Here is a 24,510-nt window from a genome sequence, read left to right as displayed (position 1 = left end):
TATATTCAGTGGTGAGTTTCAACTGGAGAGACCTCTTCAGCAGTCAATTCAATCACAGCATGTTGCTAAAAGTGCACCAATGGATACCCACTGCAGGCGTCCTTTTCATGAAGAATAGCAATGCAACTTTTTTCACAGCAACTCAACTTTTTTTCACAGCAAATTTCCACCAAGAAATGAAAGAACAGATGCTAAAGAATATGTTACAGCTTCTATCACATCAGGACTGCCATCTACTGGTGACATACAGCATTGAAGACAGTACTTTTCATTCAGTCCTCATAGATGTGAAGGAAGTGCTTTACATACTCTCCATATATCTTTCTCTCACCTAGCCTATTATTGGTCTCTGTGTTTAAGAGACGGGAATTTCTTGTCTTTCTTTTCAAGATGTAGTTCGGATAAAAAATCAGTTTTCTTATCCTGTGTATCGAGAAATCTATCTTTTACTTGAAATATTATGTCTCTTCATTGATAGGTGGGCTACATCTATATTCTGCATCCAAGTCAAATATATTATCAACATTCTTCATTATGAATGGGACCTGATGCTCAGTATTATTTAGTACTCTGCATATGTTCAGGAGCACAAGGGGTAATGCTGACTTCAAACAAGATTATGAGTGAGACTAGCTTCCAAGCTATGAACTACTAGGTAATCTGGAGTTAAAGATTACCAAAATAAGCACAGAAATCCCAGGATTAGGGTGGCAAAATACCACCCTAGAATTTTCAATTGGTCTTTTCAATTTTGATACTTGGCAAGCAACTGCAAAATGCAGTTGAATAAGATAACATACCTCTTACTTTATTTTAAATTTCAAAAGCCAGGACTGGGAAAAATGGTCTCCTATATAGAGTTGTTCTTCAAAACTTTTGGAAAATGATGAGTTCTAGAAACCTAATAAAATTCCCTGGAGGTAAAAGGCAAAGATCTTGGGAAGCCTGGAACAGAAAAGCCTCAGTACATATATATTTATGTAAATGGAAATAGCAATATCTTATTCATATCAAGGAACTGACAACTGTCAGTGAGGTTTGGGATTAATTAAAGAAACTTGCCTATAAAAACTCTCAAGTCCCATGTTCCATCTGCTTAATGAGAAACTGTGTGCTATTTAAGAAGGCAGGATGGCACAAGTATCTTAGACTATGTGTATCAAATGCTTGATCCAAGTAAACCATTTTAAAATAATGGTGAAGTTATATAGAAGTTGCTTTTCTTGAGATGTCTGTCTTCTCTGTCCCAATGTTTTACTATGCTGAAGCAAGCAATAGAAAAACTACTTTAGGTGAGATAATATCCAAAATAGAGTGCAGGAATTCCTAATAGGAGAAATTATCTGAGATAATTTGAAAACTGGAGAAAAATCCTGCTTTATTTGCAACAGCATATTAGAGTTGAGGGTTTTACCTGAAAAGGGTCTAACCTCCTAGCCAGCTCTCTAGAATGGAGAGAGTTCTAGCCAAAATTAAGGATTTTTCTCTCAAGGGAAGAAAAAATCGCCAGGACGGGAAAAGGGTGAAGAAGAGAGCAAAGCTAAACCCAAAGGACAAAATAAATAAATAAATAAAAATAGTGCATTCTGTGAAAGAATTACTCAGAGTAAGAAAAATACTGGTAGTTTGAACTCAGTTTATTTACAGCTTCTTTGTTATTTTAAAATAAGGAATTGTTTTGCAACTCCTGAAACAAGCTACAAAGGGCAGATCCAGGACCAAACAGGCAGCAAATAAACTCACAAGAGATTAGGGAGGCTAATAAAATGTAGACTGATGAAAAGACAATCGCTTTGCATGTTGTAGTGTGCTCTCTAGATTTGAGCTCCAAATGATTGAGTGTTAATTATGCAGTCAGAAAGATACATACAGTTTAATTTGCTGATGGAAATTGCTCAGTAAGAACAAGAGATGGGGATATGTTGTTGAAAGGAATATTGTTAGAATCTGAACTTTTCAGAGAAATTCTCTGATAAGAGGCAACCCAACTGAGCTTGAAAAGGAGGAGAGAGAAATTGCACTGAATTTTGGCATAGAAAACTAGAACATCAGAATATAGAGCAAATCAGGCAGATACAAAGCGAAGCATTGACCATCAGTTTCGAAATCATGCACAACAAATGTGCCAATCTGTGCTGCTCTGTACGTTTATATAACTAGTAAATGTCTTCAAGGATCACAGATAACAAAAAATACTGAAAGCACGGGAAATGTTGCATCTCAGCAGTATTCTGAATAAGCAAATCCACATTTGTAATTTTCTTTGATGAAACATCTTGGTTTTGCTGTTTATGTCTGATAGGGCATAAAGATGAAGTGTCACCAATCCAGGCAATTTCTTCTTATATAGAAAATGCTTTTGGAAAAAAAGACAATTTATGTTCTGATAATGGAACTGAATTTACAGATATCTAATTATTTAAAGGAAAATGGGATTATTCATAAGAGATCTGTTCCCTTTGCACTAGAACAAAATGGATCAGCAGAAAGAAAGTATCCTTCTCTATAGGAGTATGATAGTTGACTCAGGCGTGGATCAGAAATGGCGGGAAGAAGCTATTTCTGCTATCTTCCAAACAGGCTAGTCATTAAAGCCAATCCTTATTAGCTATGGTTCAACAGAAAATTTGGTTTAAATCATATTAGAATGTCTGGATCTACAGCATGGGGTTATATTTCTAAAGAGAAAAGAAAGAAACTGAAGTATAGTTGAACAAGGATGGGTATACAGCTGACACAAAAGAATATGGGGATCCTAGATCTGTCCACTGGTAAATGTGACTTACTTTAATGAGAAAATAAAGCCAGCTGGGAATTTGAATTTAGCAGCCAGTAGTATGCCACACTACCACAGTTTTTCCTTGTCTGTGGTTTCAAACCAGCAGTACAGCCTGCTTCAGCACTAGCACTAGCTGAGATGCAGTTCACATATATCTAACAAAGAGACATGCCCCTCCTCCCAGCTAAACCCTTACTTATAGCCAAGAGAAAAGAAATGAAGAGGTAAAGACCTAAAAAGTGCCAATTCATGAAATTGAGTACTGGAAAGCAAGTGAAGAGATGGAAACTCTTTCCAAAAATAACATTTGGCAAGTAGATAAATAACATCTAGTAACAAGAGCCAGTTTGGTCTAATGGTTAAGGCGCCAGCCTCCGGAGACCACGAGTTCTAGTCTGTCTTAGCATGAAAGCCGGCTGGGTGTGTTGGGCCAGTTACTTTCTCTCAGTTCAACCCACCTTACATGGTGGTTGTTGTGGGGAAAATAGGTAGGAAGGAGTATTATGTAATTTGCTGTCTTGAGTTATCTATAAAAATAGAAATAAACTAAACTAAAATACATACATACATACATACATACATACATACATACATACATACATACATACATACATACCTGCCAGAATAAAGGCAATACAATGCAGATGAGGCTTCAAGAACAAATGCAGTGGAAATGGAGGAGTATACCACTACAGAGCGAGAGGGTTGGACTAGGGATAATCTCAGACTAGGGAGAGGACTATGGTGAACTTTGCCTCTATTATGAAGCATACTTTATTTTTTTATTTCATTTGTCAAATTTAGATACCTCCCATCTCACTCACAGTGTGACTTTAGTCAGAATGCTCTTAGGCAGGGTCTTTAAACTTGGCCCTTTTATGACTTGTGGACTTCAACTTCCAGAATTCCTCAGCCAGCATGCTTTAGGCATAGCAGCAGGAGAAACACAGAGGGTGACCAACTGGGTCTAAACACTTACAGGGAGAATTAGAGGGAGAGATTCACATGGAACAGCCCCCAGAATTCTTTCAGAGCCTGATGAGCGAACTACAGAAAAGCTTTTATGAACCAAAACAGGCCGTCAGTGCATGAAATGAGAAACTAAACCAAACATTGCTTAAGGAAGGATTTGAACAAAGCAAGGCTGATCCTGCCTAAACTTGAGATTTATAAGTAATAAAGAGACCTTTATCCTGAATTAATGTAGATGATTTAATAACTTCTTATGAGGATAAACAATAAGAAGATTCTTGGTAGCATTTCCTGTTATAGCTTGAAAAAGATGAATAAGAAAGCTATCTCTTCAACCAGAAAAAGAAAATTGTGGACATTTTAAAATGCCTATGGCTGAGTGACCAATTCAGCCAAAAATCTATGGAGGCTAAATTTCTAAAGAAAGAAGAGCACACCTTATCTGGTATCAGTAAATATACTTGAAAAGCTTGAAAAGCTTCTATGTGTCAACAATAACTAGACCAGATTTGGGTCCAGCAGATGAAGTTACATATCAGAGAACAGATAGTTCTTGACACTACGAACAGGATATACAAGAGCAAGGATTGCAGTACTATCCTGTAGAACAGGGCTTTTCAACCTATGGTACAGGTACACCTTTGGAACATTGGCACCTGGCAGGTGGTATGTGACCATCCTAGAAAAGTGGTAGTGGGGGAGGGGAATGAGCTGAACCGATGGCAGCACCGCACAAGCCTGAGCGAGAGATGGCTGGAGCTGCAGGGCTGTCAGCGGAAGCACCAGGATCAGCGCTGCTTCGGGGCTGTCTGGGCTCAGTGGAAGCGCCAGGATCAGTGCCGGGCTCCAGCTGGAGCTCAGCACTGATCCTGGTGCTTTTGTTGAGGCCAGAAGAAGCGCCAATCAGCTGGAATGTTGCAGCATCTCCAGGGTCTTGTGATTTACATTCAGATGCTTGGCAACTGATTCATATTTATGACAGTCACAGTGTCCCAGGGTCATGTGAAGTGACCAAAACCTGCTGCAACCACCCAGCAGACGGGGGGGGAATAAAAACCAAACACACTCCACCCCACCCCCGCTACCAATCCTCCACAGAAATGCTCACAACAATGAAAACCTTGGACAGGAGGAAGAGCACCACTAGGTGGGCAGGCAGGTGTCTTGCTCGGCTGTGGCTTGGGGGGCATTTTTTTCAGTGCCATTGTAATTTTGAACAGTCACTAAGAGAACTGTTGTAAGTCGAGGACTACCTGTATTTTATCACTTTTTTCCTTTTGGGGGGGTCGTCAAGTTTTTGACACCTTTCTAGACAACTGGTGGTACTCGGATGTTGCCATATCCCAAAAGTGGTACAATGGGTGAAAAGGTTGAAAAGCCCTGCTGTAGAACAATTTATCGCTGATAAATTGCCAACCAAGCCACAACCCCAAGATTCATTCTAGAGAGATAGAATAGAGAATGTGTGTCCCAGAAGATGAGAAGGGGTGTTGGAGATTGCATTATCTCTTTCCATCTATGAACCTTTGGACCACTAAAGCTAATGGCAAGAGATACAGTCATGCAAAAATATTGACAATTCAAATGGGCTCACAAACTTTTAAGCACATACTGTGTATGTCCTGTCTCTCATATAGTTAGAAAATTAAGACTCTTATGTTTAACAGACTAGGGAACTACTTGTTTTCTCCCTCTTGCCTGTCACTCTCTTGAAGCTATAGTTTAAATAGAAGAGAGATACAGTATAGATAGAAATGCTATCTTGCATATGTATTAATATGATGAATATATATTAGTATTTATTCACAGCTGTTCTAGGACTTTACTCTGCATCAAAGGCAATTTTTTTAAATGGGACCTGCTGCTAATTACTTGGGATTCTGTACACATGTTTACAAGCACATCCTGAACTCCTATTAAAGAGTCCCTACTGAATTCAAATCTCCAAATGAAATATATAAAGAAATATGCTATGTTTGGTCTAATACGGTTAAGCAATGAATTGAAGTACATTTGTCCACGTCCTTGATTATCAGGAACTTGTGCATAACAATTCTATTCTGTATCCCCAATGTGCCCTTTAGCACATGGAATGCAACATGATCAATGCTTTTATAAAGTTGATTAATAAGAAACCTTTACATTGCAGAGAATACAGGCTGCATCAGAAGTGCCTATTGTGCAATATGTATTTGATACCTATTTGTCTTAGGGATCATATCAACAATTCATGTGTCTCTAACAGCCAGTATTCACAAAGTCTTTTTGTTGCAGGTCAGGTGAAAATGAGCTGCAAGTAGAGGACATAGCTCAGTATATTTATTCTGAAGGTAAGTTGCTTCCTGGATCTTCTTTGTCTGGCATTTGAGGGCAAAGAAGAAAATGTCGCTGTGATCAATACAGATAAAGTAAATAATTCTATTGAACATTTGAAGCTGCCTCTGCATTGGGACAGGATATTGGATTAAATGAAGCTTTTGGATTAGATCCAGGAGAGCTTTTATTTTGTTATGTTTACTAAACTGGGAAAAGATCTTCAATTCCTCTTCTAGAGTTTTTTAAAATTAGGAATGTTACAACAGATCATCCATTCACAGTTCCATTCAAATTTACATGTGTACAGATGGATGCCAGAATGTAATTTTGCCAGCGGCATGGAATGCACTCAGCAGATACATATAAACAGAAAGAGGAACAGTTAAAGTTAGAGTATTAGCTTAATGACCGTTGAGTTTAATATATAATATAGACATGTTCCAGCCACAAAAGAGAAAAAATGTTTGGAGAGTAGAAAAAGCAGCATTTGCCAAACATGGAAAGAATGTGTATTTAACTGTATACGCCTTTGGATTACAAACCTGATCATTAAAAGCCAAATATTAGATGAGTAAAAAACTGCTTAAAACTCATTAAAATATATGAAAAACTTAAATAAAAAGAAACGTATCGAGACTTTTTCAGAACTGAACCAATGCAAGGAACAGCCTCAACTCCATCTGCAAGTAATTTCATAGACTGGGCTCCACTGGAAAAGCAAAATTAGCTGTAAACTAATCTTGTATTGACATGTTAAGCATATCAGTATTGGAATCTAAAGAAGTTAAGTCTTTGGATCAATAAAAGTCCATTTTGTCCAAATGTAGCTTCAGTTGGTTTTTCCATAACCAGTTATTTGCACTTTAGAGATTTGCACAGGGAGGATTTTGAGACATCCAAATTTAGCATGCAAGAAAGGACAAATATAGCTAAATATCATCAGCATACTAGCAGCAAATAGTTCTGAAACCACATATGATCCTTTCTTATGATTTCTTAAATCAATTACTGTGAGATCGTATTTTCAGGGCCATTTTTCAGAGGGGCAGACAGAATTGATAGTAAAGCCATTTCAAAGGGGTGCCAAATAAGTCAAGTATTGGTGAAAATGCTAGACTGAGGGGAAGAATTGGAAACAGAGAGAAGGAAAAGAGAAGAAATGAAGCATGAATGGTATGTAGTTCTGTGTGTTTTGTATACTACAGGAAAGATAATGACTCAATTTCCATAGTAATCAAAAAGTTAAAAGGATGTCATTGGCCAGGTTACTGTAATCCCCTACGTTTTAGTTATAAATTCAAAGCAAGTGAACAGCCAATATCCAGGAAAAGCCAATACTTGGGCTCCTGGATTTTCAATAAGCGAGCATGAGGAAGCCAAAAGGTGGTTTCAGTGCAACAGACATATATGTATTGACAACTTCATAAAAATGTTGTAGTTTTGTATCCTGATGTCTGGTGCAAGTATGTAAGTCATGGCATTTGTGTGATTAACATTGTCCTCAAAATTAATCACTCAGCTGTGCCCACCTCCAAGATACCAAAAGTGGAAGAAGGTTCCACAGTTCATAGTTTGCCATGTCATATACATACATACATACATATATACACACACACACTCACACACACACACACATCTCCCACCTTTATTCTTTTTACAAAAATAGATATAAAACACATATATATATATATATATAAAACACACACACACACACACATACACACAGAGACATATATATGTATGTATGTATGTATGTGTGTGTGTGTGTGTGTGTATATATATATATATATATATATATAGAGAGAGAGAGAGAGAGAGAGAGAGAGAGAGAGAGAGAGAGAGAGAGAGAGAGAGGGAGGTTGTTCTAGGAGAGAGGGGGGGGGGAGAGAGAGAGAGAGAGAGAGAGGTTGTTCTAGGAAAGGGTTGCAAGGAATAGTTATGGACTCCAAGCACAATTAAAGCTGCATGGAATCCTATAGATATTTTGGATGTAGCGCAACAACATTATGGGAATTTGATTGCTATATTTTTAAAGTTCTCACTTGTAACAATCTAATGGCAGGCAAGCTAGCTGCATATCATTATAATAAATTGGAAGTAGTTTGTATGTACAATTGCAGCCAGTTGCTTAGACTCAAAGAGCTGAGAAATCAACTCTGTGCCTCTAAGAGAAATTTAGATTTCTCTTTCTTGAAACTTATTTCTCTCCTTCCTCTTTTCTCTGTCCTTGTCAATCAAGGTGAACAACTAGAAACAATGGTATCAGCAGAAAAGTATGCAGTGTTGGGATCAGCAGTTCAAAAGATGGTGGTGAGCTTAGAGTTCCCACAATACGTTTCACAGTCCTTGGTGAATGTGAAGCTGTTCTTCAGATTGTTGTAATGAGAAACCTTGTTGTAGTTTAATAATTAATACACTTCTGGGGGAACAAATCATACAAGCAGTTCCTTTGAATTATTTCTTCTGCAGTTTATTGTTGAAATCAAAAAATTTTCAGTTTACTTTTTTAAAATTAAATTGAAAAGTGTATCTTGTCAACAGAAAATGAAAAATAATTTAATATTCAAAATGTTCCTCTATTCTTGATGGCTGGGGGAACAAATCACACAAGCAGTTCCTTTGAATTGTTTCTTCTGCAGTTTATTGTTGAAATCAAACAATTTTCAGTTTAATTTTTTTAATTAAACAGCACTGAAAAAAGTGACTTATGACTGTTTTTCACATTTACAACTGTTACCACAACCCCATGGTCCCGTGATCAAAATTTGGATGCCTGGCAAGTGGCATGTATTTATGGTAGTTATACTGTCCCGGGGTCATGAGATAAGCTTTTGTGACCTTCTGACAAGTAAAGTCAGTGGAGAAGCCAGATTCCACTTAACAACCGTGTTACTAACTTAACAACTACAGTGATTCACTTAACAATTGTGGCAAGAAAAGTCATAAAATGTGTTAAAACTCACTTAACAACTGTCTTGCTTAGCAACAGAAATTTGGGCATTCAAATGTGGTTGTATGTCAAGGACGACCTCTATGATAAATGTCAATAAATATAACCCTTAGAAACAAAAGCTTTTGGGGGGTCCTCCATACACTTTAAAAGAAGGAAGGGGTCCTGAGAGAAAACAGTTTAAGAAACCCTGATGTACCTTATGATATAAATAAGAAGAAACAATGAATTTGGGGTATTTCTGCTGAGTCCTGAGATTTGTTAATTAGATTGGTGTTTATTCAATCATTATATAAGCTCAGTGCTGACTGTAAGGCCTTCTAAAAGTATGTTTAAAATATGTATAAACTAAGATTATTAAGAAACTGGATGTCTAGGATCCCATTCTGAGCTCACAGAAGTACAAACTACTGATTCTACCCAGCAGTTCTGAGAATGTGAGTTGCAAATAAATAGTCCTCTATATTGAATGCTGATTCTGTACTTTCTCTCCCTGTTATCCCACCTCACTCTCCATACATTTCCTCTGTCTTTCTCTCACCACAGAAACAAGTGTTGAAGGAAATCTATCCAAGGAATTTCCAAACTCTTCTGTGATGCAACCTTCAACTCCAATAACACAGGTAAAGAGCAACAAAGTCAGAGCGCCCTGATTTTACCACCAATAATTCTTTGTACACATCAAAACGTATTTGTGTAGCACATGAGAATAAAGATAGTCTTCGGGTTATGATAGCAATTGGAGCAGAATTTCCATTGCTAAGTAGTATAGTTGTAAAACACATTCTTTGCATCGCTTAGCAATGACAGTTGCTCCGGATTATGTAGGTGGTTAAGAGGTAAGGGGCAGGAATCCCAGGCAAGGAGCAGGGTGGGTGGCTAGGTAGGTGCTGCAGGTGGATGCTGTGGGGAGGTGACACAGGGCATGGGCCAGCTGGGGGAGGGGTGCAGACAGATTGACAGGGGCCATTGGTGATAACCTTTGAATGTGGGCAAGCTGCAGGGGCTGCAGGCAGTTGGCAGGAGCCACAGGGCAATGCTTTTGAATGCAGGCAGGATGGCAGGGGCTGTGAGCAGGTAATTCTGAGCATATGTGGGACAGCAGGGACTGCAGACAGGCACTACAGAGCATGGGTGGGCTGGTGGGGGCCACCACAAAGCAGGTACTACAGAGTAAGATTGTAAATGGTGATCACATGACTGCAGCTCATTCTGACATCATAATTGCGAGACAGGCACTCAAGCACCCAGATCACAATCACATGACCATGGGGGATGCTGCAAAGGCCACAATTTCATAAACTGGTTGTAAACCCATCTCATTCAGCACTGGTATATTCTTGAACAATCACTGACTGAATAGTGGTCATAACTAGAGGACAATCTGTATAATTTGTGCAATATTTTAAGTAATAATTATGCTATTGTACAAATGATACATAATACTTAATGACAATATATAAGGAATAATAAATCATACAGACATAGATACGGTAGCAGAGTGCACTCAGTTATATTTTAAACTTTGTATATATATTTCATATTTCCATTAGAGCAGTTTTCTGATTTTTCAGCTGACAATTTTCCTTACATTCTTTTTTTCCTAAATTTTATTTATTCTTAATATTCAAGTCACCACAGCTTTAAATGTACATATCCTTAACATTTACATAAATAGATCTCATATTGCCCATTACACTGTTATTTTTATTCATGACTGAAATAAATATATTGTTCTTGTTTTTTCAACACTTGGTTAATTTGTTTGTTTTGAGCAAATAATACCAAATGATGACAATAATCTCGGCTTGCAAAGGAAACCAGTCCAGTGAAAAGTTGGTATGTTGCTGCCTGTTTCCACCACTTCAGAGAAGTGGCTTCATTGAAAGCTCCATTATTAAATATGTCCTGTATAAATAGTTCCTCACCTAGCATATTATGTTTAATATAACTGGTGTCGTGACAATAGTAATCTGGAGTTGATAGTATGAAATTAGTAGTTGATCCTACCACTATTGCTTGCAGATTAATGTTTTGATTAGATTTTTTTTGTTTCTTCAGCATCTTGAAGTCCCTTCCAAATGACAACAGTATCTTTGCAATGTAGTATCCATTTCTCCAAAAAATTTCTAAGGCTATGGTGGTATACAGTTAATCCTTGGTTGACGATTGCAATTGGGACCAGAATTTCCATTGCTAAGTGATGCAGTTGTAAAGTGTGACATCACATGTCCACATCATTTGATAACAGCAACCCAGGCAGTCCTCATTGCCATTGTTAACCAAATCCCACTGGTTGTTAAAAGAGGACCCACCCCGATACAAGCCATTCCCAGCTTGCTCCCTCCAAGCCCGGAGCCCCAATAAAGTAAGGGTCTGCCTTCTCTTGAACTCTCCCCACCTGCCTACCACCAGCACCCCATCTCAGTCAAAGATCGAATGAAAGAAATTGAAAAAATACATGTACCAAAATGGAATCAAATTAGCAGCAAAACTTTGGCTAAAACAGTTAAGAAGTTGTTAAAATTATTCCAACTGAAACATTGGCCAAATGAACCGATTGATGTATGCCATAGTTATGCAACTACTGAGGAATTGGGGCTTCACGTACAAAAGAATGAGGTTATTAAGAAAGGAAAACCTAATTGGTACATGCAAATAGAGTTGAAAATAAAGAAAATTTGCCCAAACATGAGCAATTTAAAGAATTTGAAGCAAGGAACCTTGAAAAAAAAAATCAAAACTGTGTGAGGGTGTGTGTGTGAAGTACAACCTGGACGGTAAAGGAATTTCAGAGGGTGTAGAACAATTGAGAGAAAGAGTCATCGCTATTGCAGGGAAGATCACATAATATGAAAACCAAATAATTCAATTCCTGCAGATTTTGCAATTTAGAGCAAATCAATATAAATTCTACAAAACCCTTGAAAAAGGGAAAGGACTAACTGCAAATAAGCCTGACAAAGAAGAAACCCTAAAATTTTGGAAATGTTTGTACGAAAACAATAGGAATACAACATGGATCAAGCAAGTTGAACATGCAGTGGAAGTTGTCAATATGGAAAACATTAGGGTAATTGAGGAAATGGTATGAAAGCAATCAGAAGGTAAAAACTGGAATGCTCCTGGAGCAGATGAGTTGCATGGATTCTGGCTCATCTACACTTGAGGTTGGCAGACCAGATGAATAGGGTTTTGGAAGCATCAAAAACCAGAAAATGGCTAAACAATTACAAGGACATTCTTAATTCTAAGGAGAAGGGGAAAGAATCTGAAAACTATAGATCCATAGCCTGTCTGCTAACAAATACAAGCTATTTATGGGCATAATTGCAAAACAAGTTGACAGCTATTTGAAAAGTAATGATTTATTCCCTATAGATCAGTGGTTCTCAACCTGTGGGTCGGGACCCCATTTGGGGTCGAACAACCATTTCACGGGGGTCGCCAAACAACGCAGTCCGCCATTTTTTCCCCCTTTTCCTTAGCTGCGCTACTCCGTTTTATTCTATTGGCTTTTGAAAGCCAATAGAATAGACTCTCTTGAAGAGAGTCTAATTCTATTGGCTTTCAAAAGCCAATAGGAATTGTCCAGGCTGTCTCTGCCTTGCTGAGCCCGCCCAAAGTCCCATTCTGCAAACGGTGCTGCACCAGTTGAGTAGTCCTCAACTTACGACCGGTTGAGTAGTCCTCGACTTACGACCGGTTGGGGGTCGCGGCATTAAAAAGGTTGAGAACCACTGCTATAGAGCAAAAAGGATGCTGCAGAAGTTTTAGAGAACAAAGGACCAGTTATTAATTGATAAGCTGGTTTTAAACAATTAAAAAAAAACCATAAAATTGTTCATTGCTTGGAATAGACAATAAAAAGGCATTCAATTCTGTTTCACAAAGCTGGATTGAGAAATATCAGTAGAAACATTCATCAATTTGTGAATACTTTCGTGAAGTTTTGATGAACAAAGCTGACAAATAAAGGTGAAAAATTAGGGGAAATTTTCCAAGGTGACTCATTATCAGCTTTACTGTAAAGTATCAATGGCCTTACTGATGGCAGTTTTGAATAAGACAAACTATGGATATGAATTGGCAAAAAAGAAGTACAAATTTCATATTTACTCTGAATGAATGATTTAAAATTATCTGGAAAAACAAAGGTTGAACTAGATTCTTTATTAAAAAACACAAAAGACTTAAGAAAAGATATTGGTGTGTACTTTGGCATTGAGAATTATGTGACCATAGCCACAAGGGCAGACAAAATTGTTGAGGATGATGGAATACAGCTTAGCAATGAAGATTTGATTAAGACAGTAGCAGAAGAAGGCTACAAATATCTGGGAATTTTGGAAGCTTCCAATTTATTCAGAATCAAGTAAAAGAAAATACTTCTTCCAAATATATCAAATGTGTTTAGAAAATGGTGGAATCACAGCTAAATGGTGGAAACATTATTAAAGCAATTAATGCCTTGGCAATTCTCTGTTATTCAATATAGAAGCAAGAATAGTTGACTGGACCTAGATAAAATTTGATAGCTTGGATTGGGAGGCAAGAAAACTAATCACAGTGCACCATGCTTTGGATCCAAAGAGTGATATTGATTGGCTGCATTTGCCAAGAGCTGAAGGGGTTAGAGGACTCTTACAGGTGAAACAAACTTACTTGAAACAACAAAGGTGAAAGATTTTGTGAGGCTGAATATAGAAAAGAAACAAAACTGATCTGTTAATTGAAAGAACAAACCAATGCCTGGCTAATATTTGAAGGATATAGAAGCAAAAGTCAATAAAAAAAATCCATGTGCGGTTGGTTAAGATCAGGAGCATTATAAAATGAAGGCTTTATTTTAACAACTCAAGAACATGCTTTGCCAACTAATAGCATGAAGGCAAAAATTCAACATGTAACAAACAACAGCAAATATCATCTTTGTATTGAAAAAGATGAAACAGTTGACCATTTGATCAGTGGCTGCAGCAAAAATTTTAAAATTGACTACAAAGCAGCATCATGACTGAATTGCCAGAATTCATTAGAGACCTTGCCAAGAGTTTGGATCTTAATGGAGAAAAAAAACTACAGGGATCATCAAGTTGAGAAAATTTTGGAAATTTTAAGATCTTATGGGATTTTAAGATTCAAACAGACAGGCATCTTGTTCATAACATGCCTGTCTAATATTGAAAAGAAGAAAGTCTGATTAATTGATGCTCTATTTCAGGTGATTGAGGAAAAACAATTGGAAAAAGTTACAAAATACTGGGACTTACAGGTTGAAGTTGAATTCTTATGGAAAAAGAAATCTCTTGTTATATCAATTGTGACTGGAGTGCTCAGAGCAGTACCAAAAGAGCTTTCTCAATATTGGGAAATACTGAATTTATCAGACCTGAATACCTTAATTTTACAAAAAAACCCCATCTTGCTTGAAACTGCCTACATTCTTAGATGCTACGGTACCTTAATAATTCTTAGGTCCTTGATTAGGACTTGTGTTATTAAATTTCCACCAAACTTTCTTCACTCACACATCTTAGAATAATGCCTCCAGTGAGGCACAATCTTAACATGGTTATGGGGCTTGCATGCTCTACAGAGAATAAGAGCTACAATAGAGCTTCAACCATACCGAACCAGTCTCATCAGAGGAGCTACACAAAGAGGGCTTCTCCCAATAACAATATGGTGAGATGTGATTTATAGATACCTATACTGGATTGATTGTTGCCTAGGTCAACAAGGGCATGCTAGGTGTTGGTGTTCCTGGATATCTGATAAAAAATGGGGACTGGAAACTAAAACAAATGAAGAATGTTTGCAGGAATTGGGTATGTCTAGTTTAATGAAAAGAAGGACTCGGGATGACATGATAGCAGTCTTCCAATATTTATGGGGCTGCCGCAAAGAAGAGGAGGTTAACTTATTTTTCAAAGCACCTGAAGGCAGGACAGGAAACAATGGAGGGAAACTAATCAAGGAGAGAAGCAACTAAGGGAAAATTTCCTGGCAATTAGAACAATTAATCATTGGAATGATTTGCCTCCAGAAGTTGTGGGTGCTTCAACACTGGAGGTTTTTAAGAAAAGATTAGACAGCCATTTTTCTGAAATGGTATAGGGTTTCCTGCCTGATCAGGGGGCTGGACTAGAAGACCTCCAACGTTCTTTCCAAATCTATTATTCTGTTAAATGATCTGCAGCAGGGGTGTCAAACTTGCAACTTTACATGATATATCGTGACATATCGTGACTTTTTTTCCATTGTCAGCAATGGGGTGGGCGCGGTTTCGTCATGATGCATAGGGCCCGTGGGCCGGCAGTTTGACACCCCTGATCTACAGCAAGGGTCCCCCAATCTGGGCCGCAGCACTTGCAGGCCCACCCGCACAAGCGATGGGCACACACACACAGCACTCACACAAATGAAGCTGTGTGCATTCCTACCCCTCGCACAAAACCTGTCCCTTTTTGCCCCATCCCCTGCACCAGGCCACCAACTCGGAAATGTTGAGGAATGCTGTTCTACAGGACTCAGAACTGTTGGTTGAGCACCCAGAGCCAGCAGCTGCAGGATTACTGGAAGAAAAATTATATGCCCATTGCAAATATAAGAAGACTAAAACAAAGAAATGATAAAATAATTTGTAATCTGTTATTGAAACAAAAAATAACTGAGCATCTAGAACAACACAAAAACAATAGAATAAATTAGCCTGCATTGTTACAAAGAAACAATAAGCACAAATATTAAAAGATGTCATTAGCGCAATATCAAATATAAGCATTAACTTGCTGCAAGAAACAAACCAACTAATGCATGGCATGCCTGCAGTTATAACTAAATATCTTGGATGCAAAATGAACAAAGAACGAAAGTGCACCACCAAAATGGAAGACCAGATTGGAAAATAAGATCAGCATGCTAAGATCAGGTGCAATCAGTCTAGAAGAGAAGGAAGAAAAGAAGCTGAGGAATAAAATCAAAGAATATCCGATCAAAAAATATCACCTAGAAAAAAGAAGGTCAAAGAAGCACTGCAAATAATAAAACAGTAAATAATAGCTACAGCTGATATAAAGCTTGAATTGTATTTTACTGGTAGTCCACAGCAGTCCAGAGCTCATGTTAAGGAAACAGAGCAAGCCATTCCATTTCTGAGCTGCATGATGAAAATCCAGAAGCAGCTGCCAGTTTTTGGAATCTCCACAACTCAATGTGAGCACTCTGAAAATGGTGGCTGTATCTGGGATCACCCATGAGACTCAGGCACAGAGTGGCTTGTTCTACATCCTTAATGTGAGCTCCAGAAAACTCTGCAGCAGTCCACCCCAGTCCAGAGCTTGTGTTACGGAAGCAGGCCAAGCCTTTCCTATTCCTGAGTCACATAATGCAATACCAGAAGCAGCCGCCATTTTCAGAGTGCCCACAATTCAGTGCAGCCCTCCCCAAAATGGAGACAGCTTCCAGGATCCCACCATGCAGTCCTGGAGTGGAGTGGCCTGCCCTCCTTCCATAGCCTGAGCTCTGGAGATCTTTGAAAGGTATGTGAGGAGAAGGGTATGGGGTCAGGTGGAATGGGAAGCAGGTTCAGGACCTGCAGGCACCCAGTGGGGGAATGGGGGGGGGGATAGAGGCAGAGAGGGCACTGCTGCATCCCTGTGGTTGGTCATAAGGGCAGCAGCATTTACTTCAGGACTGGGTCATAAGCAGCTTTTGGGGAAGTCCACTGTAACTTCAAACGATTCAATTAAAATAATTTTATTGTATTTTAAACAAAAGTAATATTTTTTAGATTTTGAAAACTAGGTTTAATTGTTTTTTAAAATACAAATATTTTAAAAATTCTTACATCAATGCTCTGAAGATGCAACCTACTACATAATTCTAAAACTTAGAATAACAGAATTGGAAGGGACAATTGTAGTCCAATCCCCTGCTCAAGAAGGAGATCCTATACCAGAGGTAGGCAACCTTGGCTCTTTTATGACTCGTGGACTTCAACTCCCAGAATTCCTGAGCCAGCCATGCTGAGGGGAAAGGGAGAGGTTTCCAAGCTGAGCCAGGCTGTCTCAGGTATTCTGGGAGTTGAAGTCCACGAGTCATAAAAGAGCCAAGGTTGCCTACCCCTGCCCTATACCATTTCTGACAAGTGGCTGTCCAGTCTCTTCTTGAAAGCTCCAGTGATGAAACACCCACAACCTCTGAACTTCAACAATATCATTTCTTTCTAGTAAGAGTTCTTCACAGCATTCTTTTTTATTGATTTGATATTGATTGACCAATTCATATTCATAGCTCATCCCAATTAATTTACAATGTAGCAAACAGCTCCAAAGGGCGGTGTATTTGAAAAACTGTTATGTATTTAGATCATTTGTTACCATTCTGCAGGTTAGGCCATTTAAAAAATACATTTGTTTTCTCACTGGGGGATTAATGTTTTTATTTTTTTTTCTGGACATTTTCATATGAAACACTAAATTGTTTTTTTTTTCTTATTTCTAATGAAGTCATTCTGGTTTGTATTTTATAATTTTGAATTACTAATTTTAACATCATAGTACAGTACATAATGCTAATGTGCTACAAATAGTTACTTCTTATTTGTTATCTTTATCCCAAATCTCTGGAAGAATATTTATAATAAAATTGATGTTCTCATAATACATCATATATAGTTTGACTACTATCCTGTTGCTTAACATAACTATCTTAATCAACATTGCCTTGTAGAAATATATGATGTCCATTCATTTAAGCAGTACGTTCTGAGGAGAAATAAGTATACTTAAAATGAATGTATTATTAACTCTATAAGCAGTTTTTATTTCCCCATGGTTCTTGCTAAAATGTAATCTTTTTAATCCTAAAAATTAACACTTTTAATACAGACTAAGAATAAAATTTTTAATAAGATTGGGATCCTGAAACCTGTGGGCTGTATCTAATCCAAAATTTTTGTAGCCTCCTCCACCTTCAGTCATGAGCTACCAAATCTTGGCAGCAAACAATTGTTACATAGTGGTTAAAATTGCAGAGTTAGACAGGGATGAACCAGGTTTGATAATTGAAGCTTATTGGGTGATTTTGGCCTTTCACTTTCTTTTGATTCATACTTCTCACAGGATAACATTGTGATCCTACCAATGTATGCTACCTTGAGCACACAGAAGAAATGGGTGTTAAAACGTAATAAATAAAAAAATATAATTTTTCTACTCTTAAAGATGAACAATTAAAAAATAGGTAGTAAAAGAGCTTGAACTTCAGATTTTTATAGGTCTTTTTAGAATAGCTATTGTTCAATTAATTATCGTGTAGACTTTTTCAGACTTACAGCATATTTTACCAAGTAGTGTGCTTGAAATAAAGATTAAATCAATACCTATTGGTACAAATAGAAGTGGAAAGTAAAGTATGTTTCCTCTACAGGCATGCAATTTTGTAGTTGTTATGCCATAACATCTAAGGCAGAGAACGGCACATTCCTTACTCTCCTGATGAAACGTAATGCTCTGTTTCTACCACTCCATAGTTAGCTATGAGCATTCATCATACTGTAAATAAATGTATTATTTTGCTACTCCTTTTTCACATTCTGTCTATTTTTTCTGCTTTTTCTTTCACGGCCTAGATTCCTGAACTCACAATCACTACTAACTCACCAGAAAAGAAGGACCCTTCTAAAGATCATCTTGTAGATTTTACTGATTCCCCACAGGGACATGCCATCAGGGTCCACACTACATCTCATGAGGAGCTGAAAGTGCCATGGGGTTTCATGCTAGGTACTGAAACCCATTCCTTGGGACAGTGGGATGCTCCTGAATTCAGCAAGTGTGACCTCACCACAGAGGGCTCTTTCATGGAAGAATGCATGGAGGAACAGTTGAGAAGATACCAAGAGATGCCCCATCGCTTGGAGGAAGATGCCATAGATAGAGAACTGGAACAGCTTTACTTGTCCCATCTGAGCCGGCTTCGAGCAGAGGAGCTTGGAGGAAGAGGAGAGTGGTCTGAGGAGACCTCAGGCAGCAACACCAGTCCTGTACCATCTCTCATTACATTGCGTCAGAATGTCTTGACTGATCGTGACTTGATAGTCAACTGGACAGGCCCAGAGAGAGCACTCAACAGTTCCCTGGCAAAAGAGATCACACTGTACTATGCTAAGCAACGGGGCGATGACTGCAGAGATAGTGAGGAGGAGGGAATTATGGCAGGATATGCAACACAGGGACCACCTGAGGTGGTTGGACCAGGCCGTGATAGCCCACCGGTCTTACTAGAAGGCTGCTTTCTAAATCATCTGGAAGAGGGAAATCTCCAACAGAGTCCAATGAAGGACTCTGACTCCTTTCCCTTGAGAGTGGTGGCACCCAACATGTTGAGGCCGGTAATTCCAGAGGCTATGGTGATGCCCCTTGTAGTTCCAGCCCGGACACTAGTGCCCCTACCAAAGTGGCCCACAGACCTGCCATCCAGCCCTCTTGATGCCCATGGACAAGGCAGGTGCCAGGGCTTCTTGATCGGGCATGGCAGCCTCTGGCTGGGTGAGGGCCTTCATGTCCACAAGCCCTCAGAAACCAATCCCGTTCCTCATAATGAACTTGAAAAGATCTTGACACGCTCCCTGCGGTTCCTCAGCCTCTTTGTCTTCCTTCCCGTGGTTTTCAACAGCTGCATGCCTTTGGTGGCCGTTACACTTTACCTCCTTTTGGATTGGTTCTCATAATTGGTATGACTCTCAGAAGTGCCAAAAGGCCCTTGAGAAGATCTGTAACTTGGCTCTATTCCTGTTTCACCTGATCAACTAAAAATTTGGCAGTAGTGTCAGATCTTTTTAGAGTTAATAGCACATCCATTCTAAATTTCCCAAGGTTCAGAACTATTTATTTTTATTAAATCATCTGGTATAAGATATGAATTGCTTGGACAATAAAAATGAGCTATATGTAAAACTTGCCATGAATTGGATCTGAGATAGCATTTGCAAGACCCAGAGGAGGTGAGAGAGGGCTCAAAGCCCCAATAGCCCTCCCACTCTCCCTTTGCACTGTTCATTCAAGAAAGCTAGAAGCAACAGCATTGTCCATCCTGTCATTTGCAAGTATGGAGAGGCAACTAAGGATGCCTTGTCTAAAGGCCCTCAAATCCTACTCAAAAGAGCCAGAATAATATGTTTCCCTTTTCCACCTCTAGAAACAAAATTCCTTGTTAAGATTTAGTAGACTTTATCTCTGTGTTTTCAGCCTTTCTCTTTCAGGTACTTGGCTGAAATCCAGTTAGCTTACTTATAAGATTAATTTATTTCCAATTTGGGAATGAGGCAAGCATTTCCTAAAAGGACCATATTCTTTGATATTTTTACAGATACATGCTTTTAGCAGGCTTTGACTGTAACTTGTTACAAAGCAAAACATTAATATTAAGGGATAATTTCAGACTATTTTAGAGTCTTAACAAATTAAACGTTTACATTTTTAGGGGAAAAAAGTCAAAATGGCCCATGTAAAACTTCTTAAGATAGAACGTTTTATTTAAGTACTGTCTGACCATTCTCTATAAAATATTAGTGCAACGTTTGGTAACTAAATTCCTAGTACAGTAAGTCTGAGGAGCCTCTGTTTTTATTATATTACAAAATACCAACCTGTTCTGTGTAAGAGATTTGGAGAAATCAACTAGCTAGCTCAGTTTCTATCTTGCTTTTCTCATGGGCAAATACAAATGATTACTAATTAAGTGAATTCTGCATTAACAAACAAACAAAAATCCCATTGAGTTAAAAATGGCCCCACACCTAGTGCTAATCTGTTGTGGAAGTTCCCTTGGCTCTTTGGGAAAGAATGCAGGCTTAGACCTGAATAGACTACCATGTGACATAGCAGTCTATCAACGTGAAAAAGACTAATTAATAGATGACCCCTAATCCCCATTTATTTTTTACGAGGCTGGGAAATTGTAAATATGTTTTGAAAATATCATGAAGCACTTTCTTTCAGAATGTTCTCCTGTGCCAGCCTCAGTGAATTTAACAAGAAAAGTCCAAAGGCAAAATAGCACTTTTGTTGAGCACCTGATTTCAGAAGGATTTGTGCAATCCTGGATTGTGCTCCACGTTTCCGTAATTTCCCATTATTTGAATGAAACAGGGAGACAGACAGAAGTTTTCCATTCCAAAGAAGATGACAGCATTTTCAGTTTATTGTCCGTACAGCTTCTGCAAAATACAATCAGAACCATTCCAGATGGCCTCAACAATCGCACAGCCAAGTTCCATTCATGCCCCAATCCTGAGCCATACCCAGCTTCTTAGGAAGAACTTTGGACTGCTGACTGTCTGTGCTTCTAGGACCCCTTTTCACTCCTGGATCCTATACTTCTCTGCCACTAGCAAGGTCCAACACAGAGGACTACAGGAAAGCTCCCTAAAACAGATGGCCCCTTATTTATTTTTGTACCTGGTGGGAAGGCTGACTTTTTCTACCGTAGAATTCATCCCAAGATAGAGATTTTATTTATTAACAACTAGCAGTACAAACCCAGGCTGGTGGGTTTGCAGAAGATTAAAATAATTTATATATACATGTTTGATGTCTGCAGCAAAGGAGTAGATTGGAAACATCCTGTGTCTTTATGTGCAATAGGTTGAAATGGCACTGAACTTGCTGTAAGAAGAAAGCCCACCCACTTTCATGCTGCTAAATGTTTTTCATTAACTTCCTCTTGAATGTTGTACTGTCAGCAGCTGCTGTGATATAGCTTGTGGGGCCTTGTGGAGGAAGTGGAGATATTTGTATGGGTTCTGAAGCCACTTCTGTCTGCTGATCCAGACATGGTCCTGCTTTCCCTATCCATTGGTGAATGCTCTTAACTAAGGAACATGGGGAGGTTTGGAAAGTGGAATACTGTTTGTGCTTCATGAAGAGAGATCTGTCCTGACGTCAGTCGTCATAAGAAAAATCTGCATTTTCCAGATAAAAGCTGAGATCAGAATGTAATTAGCAGTCACGGCTGTGTGTGTGTGTGTGTGTGTGTGAGAGAGAGAGAGAGAGAGAGAATGTACACATACTTTTCTTAATTGTCCTATGGTTACATTTTTTGTTGTCCTAATATTGTTCCTTCTGCCTTATTCAAACTGTCAGATCCTTCATCAGACAAATATGTCTTATACATGTTCCACACCATACAAGTTCTGAAAATTATTTGGTACCTCCACTTGGCTACAAAGCAAGCATTGATTATACTTCATACCTCTGTAGAAACACTTGGTCAAAGCCAAAATCTTCATAAGTGAGCAAGGCTGCCTCTGGTGGCAGATTGTTGAATAACAATGACTACACAATGGGATATAAATATATATCATGGAGTTTTATCCTTCAGAGAGTTCTTCTGCACAACTTGTATTGAAATGCATAATATCTGCATAGAACATTCCTGTGCTTTTGCACAACTGGTCATATAAGTTAACATGTGCAGGAGAATTTATATGTGAGATGTGCTTCATGTTAATAAGAGGTTTCTATGGCTTTGGAGATACCCAAATTCAAAGTATTTTGGATTAGCTCTTGTAAAGCCAAGCTTAATTTAGTACTTTTACTTTATATTGTTTTTGTTAATTTTCAGCATTCAGCTGGCCAATTTAGAGTACAGTAATTTCAAGGTTCTCCATCTGCATCTAGGAAGCTAGAGTTTGTGGAAGAAAGTTATACTAGATTCTTCCTTACTTTTAAATGAATTATGTTCAGTAATATGAACTCCTACCTTCAAGTTCAAGGTTGTGTACTTTAAACATAGTGTCAATAAGAGCTAGATTTCAGGTTGTTATAAAAAATCATCTCTATAACCACTGTTGTGTATCTGCATTAATGTATAAATCTTTGCTCCCACTGGATCCTGTATACTAACTCTTCAACAACATTATTATAGAAAAATCAGTGGTTTCACTTCTCTGAGCAGCAATAATAAAATGTAATTCAGAGGAGATAGGAAGTTTGGGTAATCTTTATAATTAATGTTGAAACTAAATAGATGTAAGAGTGCACCAATATAATTGTATGCAACAGGTTAGCATGTGTAATAATTACAGCTACTGTTTGTACTACATTAACAAGGTACACATTTTTTCCGGGTCATGAAAAATACAAGCCAGGAACAACTAGGTAGAGCCAAATTCATAACTCCTTCCATTTATGCACAGGACCCCATTATATTTCCAATGTTATATTTGCAAAAATCCAGGTGATTTTCAGAACAACATTATATTCTAGTCTAGTATACTACAGCAGGAACAAATATGAATCCTATGATATCCTGAACGCTTACATCTAATATAGCATAGATTTTTGTGGATAATAGTCCACGTTGTTAGATATCTGGAATAGAGACAAGAGTACTATATATTCACAGCCAGTTGGAAGAATAGGTTAATGGAGTTGGTAGAAAGAAAGGTCAGAAACATTGAAAACTATCTGTAGATACTGGCCAATAATTCAAAAATTATCAGTAATTTAACAAAAGATCAACGGTTTTATTACACATTACACTGCATGTGTTAAGCTCATCAGTGTAAGAATAACTACCACGTTCAACAGTTTTGTTAATGGTCAAAGAGTTATTTATTTATTTATTTATTTGTTTGTTTATTATTTGCAAAGTTAAACTAACTGGAGATAGATTTTGGAATTATTTTAAAATGATCAGATAAGTGGTTGCGATAGCCCAGAGGTCTAATTTATTAGAGATGAGAGGGCGATTTATTTGATCCTTTTTGTGGCTAGCTTTTTAGGCTGTGCTGACCTCTTCTTGTAGTATAGCAGCTGGTTCTATCCAGTAGTCTTATCTTGATGCAAATTGACTTATGCATGCAGAATGCATTGTGGAGATTTCACTTTGGCCACTGGTATTTGTGGCTTTATCCATAAGAGACTTATTTTCTGTGAACAGACGGAATCCATGCAGGTGGGGTGGGGTGGGGGAATAAGCTGTGCAGGTTGAATTAGTATCAAGCTGTGGATTTATGAATGAGAAATCATGCCTGTTCAGCCCTTGAAACTTAGCTTGCTGGAGAACACTAAAGAAGAGAATTGGCAGTGGTACATTTGTCTGTGATTTAAAAGCAACAACTCTGCATTCTTTCTTCAATTTTGCAATCACTCCATGGTGTGGAATTAGATTACAATCCCAGAAGCCTTATTTGTTTTGAGCAGCCTTCCCCCAAGATAGAGCCCTCTAGATGTCTTGGACTCCATCTTCTAGATTGAGGCTGCTGCCTTTGATCATGTTCCTCAGCCAGGTCTTTTGCTATGGAAAAAGATCTGTGCATGGCAGACTATAGGGAGCATGGCAGGGTTATGTATCTGCTACTGTAGAGCAAGGAATTGGATGGGATTTGTGGGTGTGGGTGTGGGTGTGTTTACATGTGTATGTGTGTACATCCTTTTGAGCTGTGCCTGCTTCAGAAGCACTAATAAACATCCTGACTATA

The 24,510-nt window shown here is 38.3% G+C and overlaps 1 protein-coding gene across 1 annotated transcript in view; it reads left to right on the top strand.

The window, feature by feature from the left end:
• Positions 1-24,510, top strand: part of PPP1R3F (protein phosphatase 1 regulatory subunit 3F) — a 51,106-nt gene extending 26,596 nt beyond the window's left edge. The window contains exons 2-4 of the mRNA XM_039350648.1: positions 6,026-6,081; positions 9,564-9,640; positions 18,655-24,510. Coding sequence (XP_039206582.1) covers positions 6,026-6,081; positions 9,564-9,640; positions 18,655-19,755 — 1,234 coding nt within the window. The 3' untranslated portion in view covers positions 19,756-24,510. The remainder of the gene's footprint in view (positions 1-6,025; positions 6,082-9,563; positions 9,641-18,654) is intronic.

The sequence above is a fragment of the Crotalus tigris genome, unplaced genomic scaffold (assembly GCF_016545835.1).
Source record: "Crotalus tigris isolate CLP2741 ecotype Arizona unplaced genomic scaffold, ASM1654583v1 scf7180000018343.506757, whole genome shotgun sequence".
NCBI classification, from domain to species: Eukaryota; Metazoa; Chordata; class Lepidosauria; order Squamata; family Viperidae; genus Crotalus; species Crotalus tigris.
Note: the sequence above shows the minus strand (reverse complement) of the source record. Positions and strands in the feature narration are given on the sequence as shown.